Source organism: Cataglyphis hispanica, chromosome 8 (genome assembly GCF_021464435.1).
Source record: "Cataglyphis hispanica isolate Lineage 1 chromosome 8, ULB_Chis1_1.0, whole genome shotgun sequence".
Lineage (NCBI taxonomy): Eukaryota > Metazoa > Arthropoda > Insecta > Hymenoptera > Formicidae > Cataglyphis > Cataglyphis hispanica.
Genome location: NC_065961.1, coordinates 5331636 through 5356401, shown reverse-complemented (window position 1 = coordinate 5356401; position 24766 = coordinate 5331636). Strand labels below are relative to the sequence as shown.

General features: G+C 31.7%; 1 protein-coding gene and 2 non-coding genes across 4 annotated transcripts; all 3 read left to right on the top strand.

The window, feature by feature from the left end:
• Trnai-aau (transfer RNA isoleucine (anticodon AAU)) lies at positions 1 to 74 on the top strand. Its single transcript has one exon. It is a non-coding gene; the product is annotated as a tRNA-Ile (tRNA).
• Positions 75 to 966: 892 nt separating this feature from the next.
• Positions 967 to 24764, top strand: LOC126851480 (uncharacterized). 2 transcript variants are annotated; one of them, XM_050595515.1, is made up of 6 exons: positions 967 to 1288; positions 21009 to 21078; positions 21527 to 22237; positions 22556 to 22799; positions 22895 to 22985; positions 23239 to 24764. In XM_050595515.1, the coding sequence occupies exons 2-6, from the start codon at positions 21027 to 21029 to the stop codon at positions 23347 to 23349; spliced, it is 1209 nt and encodes a 402-aa protein (XP_050451472.1). In that variant the 5' UTR covers positions 967 to 1288; positions 21009 to 21026; the 3' UTR covers positions 23350 to 24764. The 2 variants fall into 2 exon arrangements, with proteins under 2 accessions (XP_050451472.1, XP_050451473.1); XM_050595516.1 differs by lacking the exon at positions 967 to 1288 and adding an exon at positions 4683 to 4733.
• Trnar-acg (transfer RNA arginine (anticodon ACG)) lies at positions 4659 to 4731 on the top strand. The gene has a single exon. It is a non-coding gene; the product is annotated as a tRNA-Arg (tRNA).
• Positions 24765 to 24766: the final 2 nt, after the last annotated feature.

The following is a 24766-nucleotide window of genomic DNA, read 5'->3' as shown; positions in this document are numbered from 1 at the left end:
GGCCCATTAGCTCAGTTGGTTAGAGCGTCGTGCTAATAACGCGAAGGTCGTGGGTTCGATCCCCCCATGGGCCATCTTTTTTTGCAATTTTTAAAATAATATTTTATTAAAAATTTATTTATTATATTTGTATTAAAAAGATATTAATATTAATTAGAAATATTGTAATATACAGAATACAACAACTGTAAAGGGAGCAGTTTATTCGAGATATTATATATGAGATTATGAAAAAAATTATGCAATTTATTATTTATTATTTTTAACAAGGCAAAATATTTTATTTTTTTTAATTTCTATTTTCTTGTTTGTTTTATTACATTTAAGTTAAAAATTTTTAAATTATTTATGTAAATCAGATTTTTTTATCTTTTCCTTGTGATTATCTGTTCATGATTAGCTAAAAAATAATAAAGTGAGATCTCTATATAAGTAACTGTGGATAAATTGAAACATTCGTATACCATTTATGCAATTAAAACAGTCGATAATGTTACCGTTCTTCAATCACTTTTTCAATGACAGTCACGAAAATATATTCAGTAATTGACAGTCTTTAAAAGCATTCCATCATGCTTCCGATAAAATGAAAATTTTTCAAGTTTTGAAATACAAGTTTTTATTGTTATCCGAAATACAATAAATAATTTATATCACAGTTATATTTTACTGCGTCGGCAAAATAGAAAGATCAGGTAATACAAGAATGTACCGTCACCTGTGGTGACGCGATGGCGGGGAAGGAGCGACACCCGGGCAGCCACCTGTCGCGCGCATGCGCGCTCGTCGCGTCGCGCAGGACACCATGTCAGATTCGGGACGCGCAACGTGATGGAGGGGATAAACACAACAGAAAGCCGCCGTACGTGTGAGACACGTACGTAGTTTTTCGAGTGTCGTGTGTATCCCCTCTACCACGATTTGACGTGTTGCTGAGCGTCCGGAATCCGGCATCAGTGACACCTCGCCGCCGATCGCGACGAAACAACGTCAGTGTGAATCAAAATGGCGAGCGCGACGACGGTCTGCGAGAGTTCGCGGCGCGTTTCGGCTCCGCTCTCGTTTCTCTGAACAGAACGCACGCGATAATGTGATCCACGTGACTCGCGTGATCGCGAAATTCAAGGGCCCGGTCGCGCCCATCTTTTACAACACAGTGCACAAATACGTCAGCAGGATACATATACGTGCGACCAGCAGGCCAGTGCGAGCGGGACACCCTCCTGCTTCTCGGACGATCAACACGGGGTGACATCGACGCGCCAAATTTCCCCAAGAGCAGCTAATCGTAAGTGTTGAATTATCATTTATCGAACTGAACGAATTTGACGGAAATCGAATTTGGTTATGTTTTAAAAATTGGAGCAAATTTTTTGTCGGAATGTCTTATCGCGTTAACGCGGTGCTCGATATCAACGTGACAGCCGCGACATAAATACGGTCGCGCGCGCTTATCGACTCGCTCTTACGCACGCGGCAAAAAAAAGGAGCTCTGCACTAATTCTCTCTCTTCTTTCTTTTCGCTACTTATATATCTTACGTAAAAGAAACGGCGTTGTATTTCGTAGAGATTATAGAATTACGTGATTATCCTCTTATATTGTCCGCATCGCGTAGACTTTTCCTTCCGTGCAAATCGAGCTACGTGAATTGTTAAAAAATTCGACGAGATTTCATTCGTGTATTTCGCTATTTTATGGTCTGATAAGTAAAAATAATAACAAAAATCTATATTTAATGTGTATATATGTAATATAAATAATCATAAAAAGAGACTTAATATAAAAAGAGATCAATCATTGAATCTTGACAGATATGAATTTTCTTTAATAACGTGATTTTTGAAAGATACGATCGGACAAAAATATAATTGATACGACGAGAAAAATATAATTGCAAACGTAAAACACTTCTTCCGGTTACATATATTTATCGTGTTACAAACTTTCGATATTGGATGTTGTAATTATTATCTCAACTTTTTATTCAACTTTACAATGAAAAGCCAGAAATAACCGAGACGGTTATATATCCCCCTATAAATATTGAAATTGCATTACTATCTCTGTCTTTCTCTCTTGGCTCGCGTTTCATTACTCCGGGATTTCTCTGAAAATTACATCGCGTATTGATTTACCGTTGTCGACTGTTGTACACGTTCGTTAAAAAACATGACACGCGTCGAACACAGCTATCGAGAACTTCGAGAATGGAATTGATATATATATATATATATATATATATATATATATATATATATATATATGTATGTCGATGATATAAATGTATATGTACATATACGAAGATGAATCGCGAGAAACAATACGTCTCGTACATCTCGCCGCACTCTTCCGGAAAATGGGTGCGCTTCTCTTCTTATATATACCTTCGATATCGCAATAAATAAGATTCCATTTTATCGTCTTTATGTGCGAAATAAAAAAAAAAATTATCTTGCATCGTACTAATATCGTCGTTAATCAATTAAATTATAATGTAATTAAATGTAAATATTGTATTATTTGGAATTTTCATATTAACTTCCATCCAATATATCTCGATATATTGATACTTAATATCATATATTTATCAAACATATGTGTTTATTATGACAAACTATTTTATATGATTGTGTAATTAATAAAGCAATAGAATTTAAGGATGTTTCGGCTATAGTAACAAAAAACTGTCAAAATTAAAAAAAAAGAAAAACATTTTATTATATTGTTTGAAAAATCAAATAAATAAATCCGGATTATAAAAAAATTAAAAAATCAAAATAATATGGTTTTTGACATTTTCAAGATAGTTGTAATATTTTTTTTTTAATTTATGATAAAAACTTTTTATCGTGAATATCCCTGAAATCAACTGCAAGAAACAAAAAAAAACGAGTAATTTGCAGAAAGAGAGAAAGAGATAGATAATATTTTTCTACAATTTTTAATAAATAATTGTTAAATGAGGAAGTAGATATAAATCAAATTTTTTGTATAAATGTCTATTAGAGTTTTCTTAATATATGTAAAAAATTTTATTTTGTCGGCAATGTTTTTTTTCCTTGTCAAATTAGTCAACAAATGCTAACAATACGCGATTTTTCAAGAATCAATACTAGATTTAAATTTAAATAATTTTCAAACTCTTAAGAGAATTGTGTTTAGATTTTGCACAATGAAAGAAGATTAAAAAAGATTATAAATAAAAATGACTGATTATTTTTTGAGTATAATCTACGTATATTCTAAAGAGGGAGTTGTTTTTTTTTTTTTAATTGTAAAAAAAATGTTTTATGCAATTTTTAAAATGCGGTCTTGGATGTGCCTATGCGTCACGTTCGACTGAACAGCGTTTTATGTGATGCTGCGCGCTACGAAAACGAGCGGTTCGCCTAAAGATCGATGCTCGACTCCAATTCAACGTGTCCGTGAAGTATTTGCCTCTTGCGAAGGGAAGGGAAGATTACGATTTATAAGCGAGTGCGAGAGACGGGCGTTTGCACATAAAGCGCGAGCGCTTTTTCATTATTTAATGAAATTATCAGAATACATCACTCGCGGGATATTTAACCGTCTCGTTTATTTTCGGTTTCTCATTAAACTTGCAAATTGAAGTGAAAAGAGGGGTATTAATTAGATCATCCAATATCGGAACTTAAATTACGTTTATAATTATATCCTTGATCTCGCTGGATATCCAGCCGCAACTCTCAAACCGTTACGTTATCAAAGAAAATTCAGATTTATCAGGTTTACACTTGGTTCACATTTAGCCTTTGAAGTCATTGTTGTGTTTTAGATGACTTTTAGAATCCAATAAAATTTCGCGGAAGAAAAATGCGTTTTGTTACGAAATATATATTCGGAATTTATTTGAATTATATTATTTAGATGAATTATAAAGATATCTGCCTTTTCTTCGGTTAATGTCAGATATTCCACCCGGAATTTGCATGAATGACAGCGCGAAAGGAATCAGGATATTTTTTTAAAAATAAACCACTATATATATAAATTATTGACAGGTTCTTTATTCGTTTGATAGATTTCTTTTAAAATAAAATTTTGAGATTACATATATAAATGAAATTGAGAATAACATAAAATTTGTTAATAGAAATGTTTGATCAAGTTTGAAATATTAATTAGTATCGATACATTTAAATCTTTCATTGCAAACTATAAAACTAGGTCAGATCTGAAAATCCTGAAGGACATCGAAAGAGAGGACATGTCCTCGGAAACTAGGATATCCGGTCATTTCAATTTTCTATCTTATTTATTTTCATTTATATATTTATATTTATGATTGAGATTTTTGCTCTTCAAAATAAACGAAATAATTTTTCGTAAATGAATTTTTTAACACAAATCTGAAGAAGCCTGTAAAACTTAATATAAATTGGAGATATTTTTAAATATTTATATATTATTAACAATATGAAAGAAATTTATGTAATAATATATATAATAAATGTCACATTTCTCTCTTGTAAGAATATATTAGGCTTTGCTATTATTTATAATAAATTGTGGCATTATTTATTATATTATTATTGTATATACAAGTATCAAATATCAAAAATAACTATTTCTCGTTTATATTTGGCGATTCCACTATCCCTTAATAGGTCGTTTAAATCTATTTCGTAATCAGATGGTCCTGTGGCGCAACGGATAACGCGTCTGACTACGGATCAGAAGATTCCAGGTTCGAATCCTGGCAGGATCGGAGTAAGTTTTTTTTTCTATTCTGTTTTATATTTTTCTGATTTTTCATTCCACCTTGATCAGATATTGTTTATGACAATTGCGCAACATAACCGGTTAGACGTGTTATCCAATCGAGTATCACGAGTATAGCGTATCGGAAAAAATAGAGAGAGGCCAGATAAAAGAGCATCGATATATACAATATACATCACGTAATGGGAGGAAATATTTTCCATCGTTGTTAGTATTGTAATTAGACTCTCGAGTATCGCAACTAATCGTACAATTTCTGATGAGACAATTAGTGCTTGCGGAAATTATGCGGAACGTTTCGGTCTTTCATCGATTGTATAAGCGATGTATTGTTGACGGTTCGCATACTATCGATCAACTTACGTAAACTCGGAAGGGAAGGGACATTTACAGCAACGAAATGATTCTTCTGTTTACGTAAAGCGCGTTTCGCTATTCATTAAATTTCATTGAATATGATACGAAAATAATTTTATGTTAAAAAAACACGTATAAATATTTCATGAATTCAATTTTTACAATATTTGTAATCAAATATTAATAAAGTGATAAATTCAATTTGAAACACGCGAAAATAAATTTGCAAATGATGAGATATCTCTGAAGAAGCGATTGCAGGGTGTCTACTCCCTGGAAAAACGTGGAAAACTTGAAATTCTCAGGGAATTCTTTTATATCTAAAAAAAGGGGATTTTTATGGAATTTTGTTGAGACAAGGAATTAAAAAAAAATTCTCTCTTTGATTTTTTTACTTTCATACTGTTATTAATAGACAAATCACCAATAAGCCATGTGAATTATTTGTTTAAAATATATTATAAATATATATCTATTTCTGTTTATAATTCAATGTCTTAACAAAATATTAAATGTGCAATCCATATTTAAACTATTTTTATTTATTTTTATTTATTTATTATTTTTATTTATTCTTTATTTTCTTTTTATTCTTTATTTTAATTTTTAGTGATAAAAAATAAAAATGTTATACAAGTTAAAAAAATTTATTTTAATGAAAGCTGTTCAGTTTTATTTTCAATATATTCGTAAATCTAATTCTTGAAACTTAAATGGTTTTGTGTTTTTTCTTCATATGAACGAAAAACATTAGAAAATGCGTAAAGTAAAAAAATTCATTTTAAGAAATTGCATTAAAAAATGTTTAAAATATTCTCGTTACCTAGAATTTTGTATAAAAATGCCTGGAAGAGGAATCAGGGAATTTTCAGGGAAATTTTTTACAAGATTTGAGTAGACACCCTGGATTGTGACATCGATTTATTAATTTTCCGACGATTCTACTTTTGGGACAATCGGTGCATTCGAACGTGTGTCTAAACTAAGCTCAACCAGGAACCGATTTTTTTCGCAACGCGAGTGCACGCGACGAGTTCTTCGAGGAATATCCAGAAATAGTCCGCGTTCCAGGCGTGCCGACCTGATGCGCGTGTCCACTTCCTTTTTTCTTCACGCTCGGCGCACCTTCTTGTTGGTCGAGGAGCGTATTTCGAGACAAATTCTTTTATTCGTCTCTTCTTTGGGACTTCCGCGAGATCTCACACTTTGATACTTTGGATAAAGCGTCCCAAAGCGCATTGTTCACTCTGTGGAATTGTTGTTTTCAACGATACACTTTTTCTGGAAGCGAAAAACTTTTCTGAGAAGAGAAAATACAGCCGAAAAGATGTCATAATCTGTAGGAAAAATGGGAAACCTTTAAGAAAAAGATATTAAAAAATAAGTAAATATTTAATAATATGATATTTTGATGAAAAAATATATTTAAATAAATATACGGATGTTTGTTTAAAAAATACGCTTGATATTTTCATTTTATAGTAATATGAAAAAAAGTCAATTTGTAAATCAATTATTTATCATGCTGAAATGTAGTGTATTTTTTATATTAAACATGATATCAATATAAAACTTGTTTACAAGATAAAACCTCTCTGTATCAGTTTTTTATTACATTTATTTTAATTATTGTGGTTGCGTGATATCGAGAGAAATATTTTAAATTTTAATTATTTTTTTTTATGTCTCTGTGTTTTCTCTATATAAATATATTTGACGTGTAACTTTTGCTCGATGCTTCCGATATATTATATTTATCTTTCTGTATTAATTTCAATCTTATTTAATTAATATATTCACATATTATAATTAATATTTTCACACAAACACACACACACACACACATTCCAGAAAATTGAAATACGTGATATTATAATATATAAAAAAAATATAAAATTTTGTTAAAAGTGATTATTATTTCAAAAAGTTCAGAAAACGTAAAATTAGAATTTGAAAATTAAAATTGCAATTCAAATATAAAAAATTTTTTTACTGTGAGATTATTTTTAAATCACTATCGATCTCACTCCGTATTCCATGGAACGTTGCTTGCCCATAAGATCGTAATATGCGTTGCCGTAATTGTTCGCTCAGCTGTTCCTCTAACTTCACCCGCGTTCTCCCTCGGGCTTCCGTTGAGGCGAATTTCCGCACAGGAAGTTCCTATTTCCTCCGAGCGTCGTGCGAACAGAACGAAGTTTGCATTTTACTTTTGTAATATTTGCTCACGTTTACGAAGAATGAACCGTGTCGTTTTGGAATGCATCGATCTTCGGTCAAAGAACCTATTGTTGCTTCCATGACGGATCGCGGAAAGGCAGCTAACGATAAGTGAAAGGATTCCCTTCCCGATTCTTATCGTATCATTTTTTAATGTGAACTTGCCGATTACGTAAAAAAAAAATATTTCTTTATCCGAGGAAAACGATTGCGTGAAGAAATTTTGCGAGATATTTTCCCGAGATTTTTCTACTATTGTCGACGAATAAAAATGATTGACTCGAGATTGGAACTGGAAGTAATATTGGAAACGAAATGTATGAAAAAATTTAATATTGTATCGAACTTTCAAAAAATTTCACGAAATTAATATTCGAGATTTTCGTGCGAGTACTTTACACAAGATCCGGCCGATGTTATCTAGACTCGTCGACAAGCGCGGTTTCTTTTCCGCAACGTGTTATCGTTTGGCGGACGCGTTCAAAGGAAGAGGAAATTCCTCTCCCTCGATTCTTTTCGGTTATCGCGGCTTTTCTTCCCGCGCAATGAAGAATGAAACAATCAAGCACTCTCTTTCTCATCTTCATTCAGCATCTTTGCTCTCGTATCGTGTCGAAATATCGTGCATGAAGGCTTTACCTAAGTTGCATAAAATTCTATACTATTGTACGTTGAGGTATGTACGAGATGCATCAACGATTTTCATCATTGATGAAAGCAGCTGTGCATTGTATAAGCCTGCGTTAAAAGATATCCATCACGGGCTTCGTGATGCCACGTGACTTACAGAAACGCAACTGGTAATCCCATTAAATAGGCGTTCCATCTTTCTATCTTTCTCTCTCTCTCATCGAATATTACACCTATTAAAATTGATCTATATTTATCCGCACGCACAAGCGTGGACAATTTTCTGACTGTCACAAATTATTTCATTTACTGCACGATCCTCATATTTTTTTTTATTAAGACATTTTAAAGACTCCCGACATGATAATATAAAAATAATAATAATTCTGGATTAATAGCGCGATTAGTTATTTTAAATTATGTATATATTATTATTACATTAAAATGCTTTTTATAAATTCTAATATAGAAAATATGTATACTTTAATATTTTTATTATATATTAAATATATAAAAAAAACAATGTGTGGAGATGAAATTTAAACTTAAAAGAAAATTTGCTTGAAATTCGCGCGAAAATGAATTGTTTTCTTTTTGTTACATTAAAAACTATTTATGGGGGAGATTCAAACATTTTGTATAACGCTGGAATAATATGATTTGAAAATATAACTCTAGAAATGAGAAATAAAAATGTTATTATATATATAAAAAAATAAATATAATTTTCGCGCAACAAAGTTCAATCCTTTTCAAATATACGATTTTGTTACATAATTTTAGAATCACTCTTTTAATATTTTCCACAACATTGTAATCTATTTTGTCAATTCGCATCGACGAAAAAAAATAAAAACGCTTTATAATAGTCATCAACGTTCTTTTAAAATCTTTTTTTTAAAAGCTTTAACAACGTTATTAAATTATAAAATATAATTAATATATACATACAGTTTCTTAAAAAGAAAATTGTATAAAGATATATAAATTATGTATAAGATTATGAATAATCATATATAATTAACTGATCAATTTATCGATGAAATTAAATAAAATTTTGCCAAAACGTGACACAACTTCTCTTGTAATATTTATCTTGTAATAATGTCAATTACGATTAAACGGTTTGAAGTTTTTGCTTCTTATCGATCGCACTTAATTATATTTGACGAAGCGAATTGCTGCATATACATGAGACGCGATGACGCTGCTGCAGCAGCGAAAAACTGCAATTTTTTTTTTCTCTCTGAAACGCCCGTGACGTACGTGACGCAGAGAATCGCGCTAATTGCGACAGCGAGACTTTACAGCGGCATGCTACTACTTAATGAACCTTCGCACCTTCGTGCGTGTACGCGCGTGACCGTCCGTGTGACCCCGTGCACGCAAGCGCAAACGGACTGTCTTTTTCGTGTCTTTTTACAGATTCAGCGTACGTTGTTTTTTTTTCCAGCTTTAGATAAGTCGCACTTTTGTAAAAAGATTTGTAACAGGATTTACAAAACGTATTTTTTCATATCTCGTTAAAATCCTCTGTTATTTATTATTGATAAAGAAAAATAAAGACAATATAAAGTTAATTATTCTAATATAAAGTTTGTTTTAGACGATCTGTAATTTATGACAAAATTCAATATTTCATTTATTATTTAAATTTATTATATAATTTTGTGTAATACAGAAAATATTTAAAAGTAAAATTCACGCTTATATAAAATATCAGAGTACCTACATATATATACATTAGGATATATATATCATATTTATAAAATTATAAATTGGATTCTCTATTTCTCGAAAATCTTCTAACGAATTATATCGTGTAAAGCGAGTTAATAAAACACGAACAAGAGAAGAGTAATAATATTAATTATAATTCTATCGTTGTATTCAGTTATAATTGTTTAAAATGATTCGAATATATTTTCTTTTATTTTATTTTAAATAGAAAATTATTATTATATTTCAAACTATTTTAATAAAATATTTGAAACTATTCCGCACGAGAATATCATGAAAATTATATTCTAAAGGTTACATCGTAGGCATTAATTAATGAAGTTATGCAATATCGTTATCTGTTGCTGGAAATTATTGTACGCAAACTTTTCATCGATAGTTTGCTTCGGAAAGTGTTCATTAAACTGATTAAAGCGCACGTCAGAAGGGCCAGAGGCAGGGAGGATTGAAACGAAGCAGGCAAAAGAATCTCGAGAAGAGGTATCTATTTCGATACATCACCTTCGATATAACTGATTCAATTCGCATGCTTATAATTGGATCGTACGCGACTTATAAAACGGCTGCGAAAGCGAATCTTCACTTTCGCTAGTTTTGCAACAACGCATGCGTGACTTGTGGTGCAGCTGCAGCTCACGAGGCTTTCGCGCTCTCTCTCTCTTTCTCTCGGGAATAATATATATGCATTATAACTTATTATCTCCCCCGCGAAGGAGTAGAAATTCACAGTGCAACAAATTTTATATATATATATATATATATATATATATATATATATATATATATCCAACGTTTATGCAGTTTCTCTCCTCACTTGAATTTTCTATGAAATATATTCCACGTCCTTCGACCGCGTTTCGAAATGATGACAAACTACGTATATAAACCGATGCGTCAGCTAATGTCACTTAAACGTCGGTCAAGTAATGCTAACTTGATAATGCGACGATCTTTTTATTGCACATGCATGGACCGTATCGTCATTAACGAATGTTGCATAAAATGTTCACGTAAACTTCGTAAAAGATAATTACACGTCATACTCTCATGATTTTTTGATCTAATCTAAGAATTGCTTTTTCCTCAATATATTATTTATATAGTCGCATAGTTTTTAAAAAAAATATTTTGATGAAAATATTTGTCAAATACATTTACGGAAAAAAGCGTCCTTTTAAATATTTTTATAAATAATCGTTATAATCTGAACTACATAATTCAATTGTCTCTTATTATATATTATAATATCTTTTGACTTTTAATACGCTTGCATTTCGTACAATGCGATGTTCGAATAGTGTACATATGGACAGTGTTTTCACGATAAAAGCCACATTTTTAATAAATTGACATAGAGATTGCTTTTTATGTTCACCAGGCGACAAGATAACCGTGTAAAATACATTTTTATCACATCTGTTAAGCATCCATCTGTTAGCGTTATGATACACGAATAAACCGACACAAATGTATCGATTTTACAGTGCACTAATTTTACAGAACAATACGGTCAAACTCAACAATAAATATTTAAGGATGTTTTGACTGTAAAATAATAGTAAAAAACTGTCAAAATTTAAAAAAAAAAACATATTTCTTATATATTTTTATTTCTTATATTAATTATATTGTTTGAAAAATCAAGTAGATAAATTTGGAAATTATAAAAAGAATGGAAGTATCACAAAATAATATGGTTTTTGACGTCTTTGTAAAAAGAACATAGTTGTAATTAATATTTTTTCTAATTTATGATAAAAATTTTTGATCGTGAATATCCCCTGAAATCAACTAGAAGAAACAAAAAAAAAGTAATTTGCAGAAGGAGAGAAAGAGAGAGATAATATTTTTTTTACAATTTTTAATAAATAATTTTTGAACGAGTAAATGGATCTAAATCAAATTTTTCACAAATATTTATTAGAATTTTCTTAATATATGTGAAAATTTGTATTTTGTTGGCAATATTTTTTTCTTGTCAAATTAATCAATAAATGCGATTTTCTATAAGAATCAATACTAACTTTAAACTTAAATAATTTTCAAATCGTTTAAAGAATTGTGCTCAGGTTTTGCACAGATACTCCGAAAAAATAGTAGAACAGTTTACGAAATTTTCTTGCTTATGTCAATGTTTTGACATATATCTATAAGAAAAGTTTAGAGAGAATGTGTCTGTTTTACTGAAATAACATAAACCTTCCATTTAATACACATGTGATCATTAATGTAAATTATACAGTGACTAAAATAAAGGTAGAGAGACCGCTATTAATACATTAACAAGGATGCATTTACTACGTAAAAGCGACATAATCGATATGGAAGCATGTCAAAGGGAATGATGCGTGTCATAATACTTCGCTAGTCCATTCCGCACTTAGTACCAATTAAGCCAGTATAATTAATTGTAAATTCTCTGGAATATATAGGCTAGCGGCTAGTAATTTTCTGAATCAATTTATAGGCCGACCGATCGATTAGATTAGATTAGAACCCGCGTTAGCAACCCGCGCGATAAATTATAATTACGAATGTAATTGCGCATCGATATCATCCACGCAATTCGAATCCCGTTGTGAAAAGTTGATGTGAATTTAATGTTTAGAGAAAAAAAGAAAAATCACACATATACTATATGTTGGGATGGGATTAGCGTAGAGTTTCTCTTTCGTGGAATTAAATGTAATTGCCATCGGATAAACTCATTCAAACTTTCGATCATAAATGAAGAGATTTTATCTTCCCTTCTTTCACGGGCGTAACTCGAGTTTAATCTACCGCAGAAATACCTCTGATGAATAAAATCCTCAATAAATTTCGTGAACAGTATTATTACAAAAATGAATTCGTTCTGCTCGTTCTCTATTATCATCCACGTTTGCAATTTTCATATGAATCTTTTCTTTCGAATATATTATATTACAATAAAAACACATTATATTATATTACACATTATATTATATTACAATAAACTTAAAAAAACGCGCGGATGAGAAATGTATTACAGTAAGTTTAAAAAAGTGCGATAAATTGTGAATGTATCTTTTAAATATACGATAATCTCGATAGATATTTTTAAAAATAGTCAGGATAAAAAAGGAGTCTACCGTTCTTAAAATAGATTTTCTGAAAGCGTTCACATTTTTCGCGAACGGAAATAATATCGATGAAAATGGAGTGTCAGTCGGGAAAGCGTCAAGCGACGAGAGGAGAATCGATGAACTAAAAACCATTTCCCAATCCCCGTTTTTTTACGACAAAAATACAAGAAGAGCGACACCGATTGTTTGACGAAACGGTACCGCTCTCGGAAAATTGCAACGAAAAGGTGTCTGTGAAAGACAATAGGGGTTCCAAGAAGAATGTTTACGAGTGAAAGAAATTCTGTTACGAAGAATATCATCAGAGCATCTGAAGATTCACCTCGTGGAAATCTCTCTTGTCGAGAAAGATTCCCATCGTAATTGTACTAAGCAAGTTGCGTGATGTGTAACGATTACAATCTTTATGGAATTTCGGCGCAAGGTCGAATTATTAATAGAATGAATGAGGTGTTTTTACTTAAATTAAAATTTTAGTTAAATAATATGCTTTTATCGACAATCTTTAACTGTGTTTTTCACATACAGTCGACTGAGTAATAAAAAAATAACGCTTATAATAATTAATAATATATCGCAATCTATGTATTTGATAATTCTTCACAAATTGTCATTTGTTTTTACGGATTTAAAATCCCGGATTTTACAACCGCTATCTCACGCTTTTACTTTACTCATTCACATACGATTATGATTGCGAAAGTTGCAAGGAAGTGTCGAGGAATAAACCTACATTTAATAGATCTAATCAACCACATCTAAAAGCGGTGTTCGACAAAATATCGCACTGTTTAGTTCAAAAGAAGGATATCCGCGTTTATATCGTGTAATGTATAATAAAGTATCGATATTAATTATATTAGATAAAGAAATATATCTAGAGGATTTTTTTTATCACATGAAGGCCAAGAGTAGTAATATTTTCTACATTATTGTAAATATAATATCTATTATACATATTTATTTATTATTACAATTACAAATTACTTTGTTATTTTGATAGCTCTTATTAATTATATTTGTCAACTGTCTTTTAAAAACATTATTGTAAGTACAATCTGTACAAGATTTGCATAATTATTAAGGATGTTTTGATTGGACAATAGTGGCAAGAAATTGTCAAAATTGGAAAAAGGACATATTTCTTACGTTTATACTCTGTTTGAAAAATTAAATAGATAAATTACAAAAAGAATTAAAATATCACAGAATGGTTTCTAAGGTCTTCATAAAAGAAAATAGTTGTAATTAATATTTTTCCTAATTTGTGACAAAAATTCTTAATCGTGAATATCCTCTGAAATCAACTGTAAGAAATGTAAATAAAAGAAAACGAGTAATTTGCAGAAAGAGAGAAAGAGACAAATAATATTTTTCTACAATTTTTAAATAACTTTTAAAGTAAGTGGATCTAAATCAAATTTCTCATAAACATTTATTATAGAATTTTCTTAATAAAAGTGAAAATTTTTATTTTGTTGGCAGTGTTTTTTCCTTGTCAAATTTGTCAATAAATGCTACAATTCTGATTTTCCATCAGAAACAATAATAACTTTAAATTTGAATAATTTTCAAATCGTTAAGAGAATTGTGTTCAGGTTTTGCGCAGATATTTAGAAAAAATAATAGAACGAAATTTGCATGCTTTTGTCAATGTTTCGACTTATGACACATACATTCTTAATAAGATGCATGAGATTTTAATCGCATTTAATTTTTTTTTGTCTTCTCATTGGTTATATAATATTTTTTTATCGCGTCGAAAAATTTGCGGACGCTCTTAAACGTCTTTTAAAAATCGCTTTCGAATGACACGGATTTTAATACGTTCCTTAGTAGACTTTAAATCTCGCGTTTTCGCCTATTTAATGGCCGAGATTCTCACGCGTGATACACTTTTATGTAAGATTAATTGGTTAAAAAGGCGATCTCACATCTTGTGTTCTACAATCGGGACCGTGTTATTCCGAAATATGGTGAAACTTCCTCGGAGGAAATTAGATTGCAATCGGAATATGCGCGCGTGTGTGCGTATGTGTGTGAAATCATATTGTGAATATAATATTGAACACGATCGAGTTGCAAATAACAGCTGCTGCTGTTATCTAAATTCGCTTCGAAAGACTGACATTCCTTTTAATGAGTGATTTCTTTCTTTCTGCTTAGCATTGTACGATTATTTTTGACTAAATTTTGATTTCAAATTTTTTTTTATCAGATCGCTCTTAAAGAGCATTAATTTAAAAATGTAGTTATATGACAGGAGACGGTGTGCCTTCAATTCTCTTATATTTATTTGTATAGATTTATTCACACATTCGATTAAATATTTTTGTGTCTTTTTTTTTATATTTACTATTAAATAAGGGATAAAATTGACAAAAGCTATAGAGGGAATACCAAAAATTGATTAGTCATTATATAATAATTGAATGCATCATTGATTCCAACCATTTACTTCGCTATATCTTCGTAATATTTTTTTTATATTTTTTGTGCTTTATGAATTATATTACATATTATATATTATATTATATATTATGAATTATATACATTGTAAATATTATGCACGGTTGCATCATACATAACACAACACTTAATGTTTGTTCTTTATCGCTTTGGCCACATGCACCGACAGAAAAAGATTGCGATAAAAAGCTTCTTGCGCAGCTGCAGCAGAGAAATACCATCCAATGGGAAAACATAAATGAGAAAAATGAAAAATTGTTTGGATCTAAATGTCACGCTGACCTTTTCGAATTGGGGATGACCGGTGAACGCAGAAATTCGAGAAAAAAAAAAAAAACAATTTTAATTAAAGAAAAAAAAAGAAAATCCAATTCTCTCTCTTCTAACAATGGCAAGCCTCTGCGCGAGTGCGGTGATTTGTGAAATCGAAGTATAATAAATGATTAGGAGAAGTTACACACCGGCCGCTGAAATTAATAGCATCGCGGATCATTCCGCTTCGCGGCTCGCTTTATTAAAAAGTGACTGAAAAATAGAGGCCGAGAGTAATCAGTTCACGACATATTAGCTTCGCGCAGTTTGCTCGAATAATTCTCTTTCGCATTCGGATACGCGGTGACAAATCGCGATTCATTTTGCAGTCCTCATTAGTACCACTTCTCTAATCCGATCGCGCGTCAACTCAACCGTATTTCTCTTCCCGATGCATTTCGCTCGATAAAACGTAGCTCGACAATCCGACAATCTTCGCGGTCTGATGATTTATGATTGCGCAAGAAGTGCAGTAATATTTTTTTCTTGGCTTGCCGCAATGTAATAAAAAATATCTTGCGTAAAATACTTGTACATATATTGCATTTTTTTTAATAATAATATTTAATAATATTTAATAATATAAACATTTTAATATTATAATAATATTTATATAATAATTATATATATATATATATATATATATATATATATATATTTTATTAATAAAATAATTATATTTAATAATAATGAAAGGATTCGAATTATAACAGTATGTTGTTGGAAACTGGAAATAATAAAAATTATATATTTTTAGTTTCTTAATAAAAAGCTTTTTATTTTATAAATCTTAATTTTAACGAAGAAATCGCTGAAATAAAATTTTAGAATTTATCTTCTCGAAAATATTGATATTGAATATTTCTGAAGAATACTCTATTGGTAATAATTCTGATTAGAGATTTCTAATGTAACTTAATTTTATTATTATATTAAATCCAACTCAGGTTAACCTTCGGTTAACTTGAGGTAAACATGGAAAGTGAATCAAGTGCAAAGAAATCCAGTTTCCATTCAATGCTGTTATTTTGGTTTTTAACACGTTCTTTCCGGAGATTGTACGATCAAGAAGTAAAATACGCTACTTTTACGTCATGCTCCAGCGATTGTATCCTGTCGCACATTTCTCCCACTTTTTATCGAATGTTCTATATCAGATTTGAAGATCGAAAGCAACGGAATTGAACAGCAGCAACTTCTGCGCCGTGTATCAACTCTTGTTACATTAAAAAAAATAAAAAAGAAATAATTTTTTATTTTATTTTTTTTCATTTTTTTAAATTTTATTTATAACTTAATTTTAAAAGTTCAATTACACGCAACTGTCAAAGAAGTTATAACTTTTAAATACACACACACACACACACACACACACACACACACACTTTATATGCGAAGATAAAGTCAAGGTTTGCGCAAAAAGATTGCAATTTAACAAGTTGATTGGCACGGTTATGTGACTCGACACTGTAATTTGATGGCATGATATCATAGATAATAAATTACATTGTAATTTCTCGATGACGTGAGAAACACACATAACGATCTCTGTGAGGATGCAGAAAACGGTGACTACATGAAACATTATGGTCTTGGATCAAATAACGCTGGAAAACGATAGAAAAGTTGAAAATTCTACCGAATTATGGGGGAGAGGGAAAGCGCTAATTTACGTATATTAAACGCCTTGTATCCACTTTGGAGAACGTTATACGCGGCGGTTGTTGAACTCGGATTATACGTTGCTGCCTGAACCGCGAAACGACCAATTTTTTTTTTACGAGCTTTCACGAAGACTGTATGTATAAGGCAATAGAAGTCAATTCATTAAATCAATTATCTCTTTGGTCTGAAAATCAAATGGAACGGAACGTACACGATATGTGAAGTGAACGCCTCCCACGCGGCTTCGCTCTTCGATGTGTTTGTATTCTTACAATTAAAAATTATATTTTAAATTATATATTAAATTAAATTTTAAATTATATTCAAAAATTTTTTTTTAATATTAAGTTTCTAAACTTTACAATATTGAAATATCAGAAATAATGTAAATTCTGTTAAAATAAATTTGTTATAATATAACTTGAGTCTTGAAAAATGATTTTAAAAAATTTTTAAATTTGTTTCAATTTTGATAACGAGAATAACGAATGACTTAATCTTCTCGTATACGTCGACATAATTCAGATAATCCACAGAAAAGATTTAAATCTTTGGTGTAATAAAAGACTTTAGTCTGACATTTTCTGTCGAGTATACATATTTTTCGTGATAAAGCAATTTTATATACTAACATGCAATTATCTATTTTGAAAATGGAGTTTCTACAGATCTTAACTTTATTCTCACAACGTCAGACATTTGGACTAAAGCAACTAATTACTGTTAATGCGAGCAGCAATTATAAGCGCGTTAACGGCACATTTATAATTGGGCGCATTTTGCATTCTATTTCCTTTTTTTGTCGACCCAAAAACGAAGTAGGACGAGGTTTAGCACGCGGAAGTTGCGTCATGCAACGCGCGATGTGCAGCGCATTTTTTTTTATTTGCTTGCACTTTGCAATTTCATACTTTGCGGCGATCGTACATTTACGAAGCGTAAATGTGTGCTTACGCGTTCTAATTCGTTTCGTGCATAGCGAATTAAGTAGATGTTCTAGCGCGACCCAAGTGTATTCTTAATCGCACTTATTCCTTTTTGATCTTGAAACGAAATGGAACGCGGTATAATGCCGCTAGATTCGCGTAAACATGTTAAGTTCAATCTGTATTTAAGGAGGAACTGGACGGATCAGTCAAAATTCAATAAATAATTACATTTCGAGATTCGTAAATTCAACATTGCACACACGTACACACACACACACACACACAAACATTTTTAATCTTTTAAAATATGTATAAAATTAATAATAAATTAATAAAATAAAGATTTGTCCTGTAGAATTAAAATTTTTTATTTAAATATTTTCAAATAATTTTCCGCTTCAAAATCTTTATATTTTGAAAATTTTCTTTTATTCTCCTACTTCCGAAAATGTTGGAAACATCCACTAAAATCCAAATTAAATTAAAATAAAATTAATTAAATGAAAATAAAATCCAAATTAAAATAAAATTTATCTAGTCACGTCCCTGTGTGCGCTCCATTCATGGACGCGTTACGATGTGCGAGATCGCGAGAGCTTCCGGCCCATGAATGAAGTCACATCGATGTGCGAAGGGTGCATTGTCAACGAGGTGGATCCTCTGTCGTCCGGCAGAAAAGAGGAGCGGTCTTTGTTCCGCTGTCTTTATTAAGCCTGAATTACCGGTCGCAAAGAATTGCGATGTTCTTCGGAGCATCTCTCTTCTTGCTTCCGGTTCCATCACCGAGCCATGCGTATCCGCGCAAAGGTGCGACTAGTTATATATGCTCGGAGGAGCATGACCGGCTTGACTAACTGTACACGTGTCTCTCGCATGCTGCTTAATTTTATAATCACTTTGGTCGAGGGAAGGCTCGTTTCCGCAGCCTCCGGCAGGAGCCTGTGACAGAGATTTTTGATCTAGAATATTCCTATGAGAATTATCTGAAATTCTTGAACTAACAAGAATTTTTTATATAACATTTTTATTTGTTTTTATATTTGTCACACTTATGAAAAAGTAATTAACAATGCGATATCTAGCTTCGAAGATAACTAGTTTCATTTTTCTCAAATTAAAAAAATTATTGATTTTTATTAATAAAAGTATTTATATCGAAATGGATGTAAAATTGAAATGAATATAAAATTAAAAAAAGAGATTTGATATTTTTTTTAAATCTAGAAACCGTAATCATTTTCATTTATATTTATCTATCTATATTAATTTACTAAGAACATTTTTCTCTTGTTTATATTAATTTTGAGCATTTTAAAATTTATTAAGATAAAACGTGAATCGAGATATGCGTTTTTGAATACGCATTAGATAGTTGTTTTGTCTTACATCTACTGAAATGTGAGTAGAGGGGGAGAGATAAGGTGTATGAATATCGTATGGGAAGGTAGCGATTTTTATAAACTGAATCCATTGATTTTATCGTTGGCGTAAAAATGCATGAAAATAGAACGCCTACATATGTGTTTTGTTTAAAACCTTTCGTGTTTAAAACAGCATCTGACGTACAAAGAAGAATAGCAATTTATATCTATACGCGACGTTCCATAAAAAATTGCCTTCAAGTCTTCAACTTCCTTTAGACACACATATGATTGTTACTTTGGAAGTTTAAAATAATAATTATAGATTTGCGTAATGTTAAAAATTAAAAGATTTAGGGATGTGTGTCATATGTCAAAACATTGACAAAAGCATAAAAATTTCGTAGTAAACTCTAATAAGTATTTATGCAAAACTTATTTAGATTTACTTACTCGTTTAAAAATTGTTTATTGTAAAAAAAATTGTAAAAAAATATCTGTTTCTCTCTCTCTCTCTCTCTTCTTCAAAATACTCGTTTTTTTTTTATTTCTTGCAATTGATTTTAGGGATATTCACGATCAAAAGTTTTTTTCATAAATTAGGAAAAATATTAATTATAACTATTTCCTTTAAAAATCTCAAAAATATTATTTTGTGATATTTTAACTTTTTTATAATCCAGATTTATTTTTTTAATTTTTCAAACAGTATAAACCTAAGGAATATGTCTTTTTTTTAATTTTGACAGTTTTTTGCTACTATTGTACAGCTTTTAAAACATCCTTAATACACTCGGACACGCATGTGTTAACGTATAGATAAAGCTTTTAATAGTTCTTAAATCGATCTCAGATTGATTTTCTATTTCGATAGAATCTTTTTACTCGCGATTATTCTATCGAACAAATTTCTCTTTCGTCGGGCAATAAAATGGAAAAGTCATGACGATCGATCCTTAAATAATGCCATGAAATACAATTCACGTCACGTCGCGAGCTGCAACTGGTTGCAGTCAACAGAGCATGACCATCACACTGTATCCTATTGTTCAACGTGTCTTTTTCTCCGCAACATTTTGCGCCGCATGAATCCTTGGTGCACAAATAGATACACGGATAATCTGTCGTTAATTTAAAATTACTATTAGATTATTAATATTCCATAAATAGAGAATTTTTTATGATTTTATTGAATTATTTCGTAATCGTATTCCTGGAACCGGTAACTGCCGATCCTAAAATTCCTCTCGCGCCGCAATGATTCACGGATCTCGCGATTGAGCAACACGCAGATTACTCACCGTAATTTTTAACCTTCTCCTTGATAAAGTAACCAGCATTAGCTACTCGTTCGTTCGTTCGAATCTAAATAGCATTTTAATACACTTGAATTAGTTGTATAGTGCGATGATCGATCATTCTGTGCGTTTGTTACACGTTGGTTGGTTTTATATATAGATGCATTCGTGTTTTCAGATACATCCAGATGACGCGATGACGCTACATTGGTGGATGCATTGGTTCTGGGTTACCGCGCAATTTCTTGGTGAGTCATTCTGTCAAGTTTTTTTCGAATATGTTAACATAGTGTAAGCTTATTAATCGCAAATAATCTCGTTTTTTTTTACTTTTTTTCTCTCTTTTTTTTAATTTGTTTATTAAATATTTTTTGTTAATTTGATAGAAGAATTCGGGCGGTCTTTTGCTTTAATTATATCATTTTATGCAATCAAATGATTTACGATTACGAATATAATTCAATTATCAAAATTCAATTATGATTAACTATAATATATTTTAAATAATTTTCGTATAATTAAATATAAATATTTTATATTTAAATTAATTTTTATAATTAAATATAAATATATACATATATTCTTAATATGTCAAAAATTAAAAATAAACATTTAAAAGAAGTTGAGTAAAAAAAACTTGATTTTAAAAATTTCATAGATGAAAAATTATTATAATATCCATTTCTTTGATGACAGTTATTCTCGGGAATCCCTTGCCGTCTACCACGTCGGATCCCGTCAATCAGCCTCAGCCATCCTCGAGAACGACGTCCCCGTCGACCGAGGATATTTATCGCTCGTCGAAGCCAGCGAGGCCGAGCTTTCGCATCGCCAAGGCCATTGGTCTTTATCCCCAAACGAATACGGCAGTGGTGGCTGACAGGCAGCAACCCGTCACCACCGTCGTTTCATCACTGTTGGAGCCACGTGAGAGTAACGGTCTCGGAACGATCGGTCACGAGGCTATCAACGAGTCGAGCTTCCACGGGAACATATCCGACGTCGTGCCAGTCGGCGTAACGACACCGGCGCAGCGCATTATCGAGAGATTCAGGAACCCAACCACGAAGAAGGACAGTAAGGTCACGTGGATTTTGACGACGAGCAAGTCGTCGGGTAGACCCAAGTACGATCAGGAGGAGAGGTACAATCAGTCGAGCGGCACCGGTAGAAACGTCAGCTTTGACGAGGCCGAGGATCTCACCGTGTTACCTCTCCAAGAGGAGATGAATAAGGCCGACCTGTCGCTAAACAGGACGAGGTCTTCTCTCGTAACATCTTTATCCGCGGCCGGTGTTACCGGTAACGCGGCGATCAGGACGTTCAATCGTTCCGAGGACGAGGTCGAGATTGACGAGGAGGTGGCCCAGACGCAACACTTTGCCACAGCGGCGTCTATTCTTGAAGGTGAACTCTTCAGGAAGAATTATATGCGAGCAAGTGAATAATTTCGCGGCCAATTAACAACCATGACGTTAGCTCGCGCGAGAGATAAAAGATTAGCGTTGTATTTTAATTTACGTGGATTTTCATGATGCCTTTATTGACCTCCTTTCTCATACTTGTTAATTCTGCTCTACTTTTCAATTTAAATTTAATTCATCTTTTTATTTGTCGCATAGAAATGACTAAATACAAGACAGTTGTATTTTTAGTGAGCATTTAGCGAATACAAAAAATTTGGGTGTTTTAAAATCATAATTGAAAAAAAAAATAAATTTGCAGTTGGCGTGAGCGAAGCCACTCGTCAGAGCAGAACGAGGAACACTTTCATTACGCAACACTTCCAGAGGGATCAAATGCAGGGAGACAATCGGTCTTCCGATTATATCGATACTGATAATAGCAACAGGGCCGAACAGCAAAGCTTGGGAACATCCGCCGCGGGTATAGCCGCTATAACGGGTAGTTGTTTGGCGACCGTGGCTCTGCTCAGTACAATGGGTAGTCTCGGGTTTATTATATACAGGTAACAAAGTCTTATAATGTGTTTTTCATTATGCCCGTTAGGTTAAACGTCTGCGTTCGCGTGTAATGCGTTGATTTGTTTCGCTTTCTTTTCAGGCGCAAGTACTTGAATCCCCCGCAAACATTGAATAGCGATAAATGCAGCAATCCCGATAGTTCCGGTTACATCGATGATTCCACCATTCGCGTTAGTATTATTATATATGTATATAGATGTACATAGATAATTCTCTAACATTGAAAAGATCAATAATTATATATATATATATAAATTGTTCTAGTGCATTTAATGAAAATAATTTAGTGAAGTGTACGTGTTATACTTTAAGTAAGCTTCAGGAATATACTTCTAACATCATAACGTTATTCTTCATAAAGTTTGATTTTATTAGATAAATACATTTTTCGAATTTACTAAAAAAGATATTTTATTTTCGTAGGATAACTCGGAAGAAATGTACAGTTTGGATAATGACTCGTTCCTAAATTCGCTGGAAGCTATGACAATACAGAATTACTGGACGGACAGTGTTAAGCATACGAAACTATGACAAAAGAAGATAACCCATCCTGGCAGGAGAATCGAAACGTTCAGCATTTCCGACGGTGAAGCGCACGAGCAAATCTCTCTGCTCGAGCAATAGTACTTACACTAGTCCTTGTGTATTCTGGTTATCGCGCGAAAAGTTTTGTCGAAGTTATGTGCAGCATTCGTCTACAAGAATCGTTAATTAGCCTCAATGATCTGCATCAAGGAAGGTAAGCTACCATGAACGTTACCATTGTGTACGATGAAAAAATTGTAGATCAAAAATTTGCGAGACGACGCGTATCCGTTCGCGGATCGTTTCACGCGAGCGTTGATTTACGTCACTTCCTCTATATTTTTCTACGACGCATGCGATCAGTAAAGTCGCAAGCTTAAGTGGCGCAATTATTCCTCTCAAATATTTCCATTAATAATATATAGTGCAATAAATACACAAAAATTGATGTACTTGTGTTATTAAGTTAATACAATAACGCTCCTCTATTCTGTCTAGAAAAGTAAGAGTACAAATAAGACTATATTAGTCCATAGCTAGACCTTTCGCTAAATTAAAAAGAAAGAAATAATTTAATAAGGATATTGAAGAAAGAGAGAAAAAAAAGAATATAATATTCTTAGGAGTACAATTATTTATATTATAGTACAATATATTTCCAATTATGCGAAAATGCGAAAATGCGAAATTGGAAACAATATGTACAATATTGTACTTACCAACGTCTTTTTAATCTTGGATTGAATACTAACGTCTTCTACAGTTTCACTTTAAATTTCATTACGATTATGGTGATTAGTTCGGCCATATTAATGAATTGTTTAAATATTTTCGAAAATCGGATTTACGGAAGATCGGACCAAATCGTACGTAGATCTAGCTTTATGCCTTCACGACATATCCAGCAGGAATATTGATTCCGTTGTTTTCCATTACAAATCTAGTTTATACTAATGTACATATATATTGTTGTAACGTTTTATGTATAAATGTCTGTGGCGTTGCGTCTGACGTGAGGCGCGATTAATTTTAAGTAGCTTTAGCACATTTAGTCAGATATATTTCTATACATCTGCGAAAGGGAGAAAAAAACAGAGAAAATACATTGTGATAGATCGTAGGATTTAAATAAGTGTAAAATTATCCGGTTCGTTTATGGTAACGGTTGTGAATAAAACACGTATGTATTATAGATTAACTGCCACCGTCCCATTTCTTTATCCGTAAGCTTTATTTGCAAGTGTATTTCCGATTGTTTCAATTTCAATCAATAATGAATAATAATCGTTGAAATTTTTATGAGTTTAGATTTATAATTGCTTTTTATTTAACATTAATGTATAAGCGTATAGTTTTTACCCACAAAAATTGTTCAAATTCAAAAAAATTCAGATACAATAAACTAAAACTATAATTTATAATC

Excerpts from the sequence above, each read along its gene's own strand:
- LOC126851480 (XM_050595515.1), top strand. The coding sequence starts at position 21,027 with ATGACGCTACATTGGTGGATGCATTGGTTCTGGGTTACCGCGCAATTT. Across the intron at positions 21,079-21,526 it reads GGTTACCGCGCAATTTCTTG|TTATTCTCGGGAATCCCTTG; the intron begins GTGAGTCATTCT and ends CTTTGATGACAG. Across the intron at positions 22,986-23,238 it reads TCGATGATTCCACCATTCGC|GATAACTCGGAAGAAATGTA; the intron begins GTTAGTATTATT and ends TTATTTTCGTAG.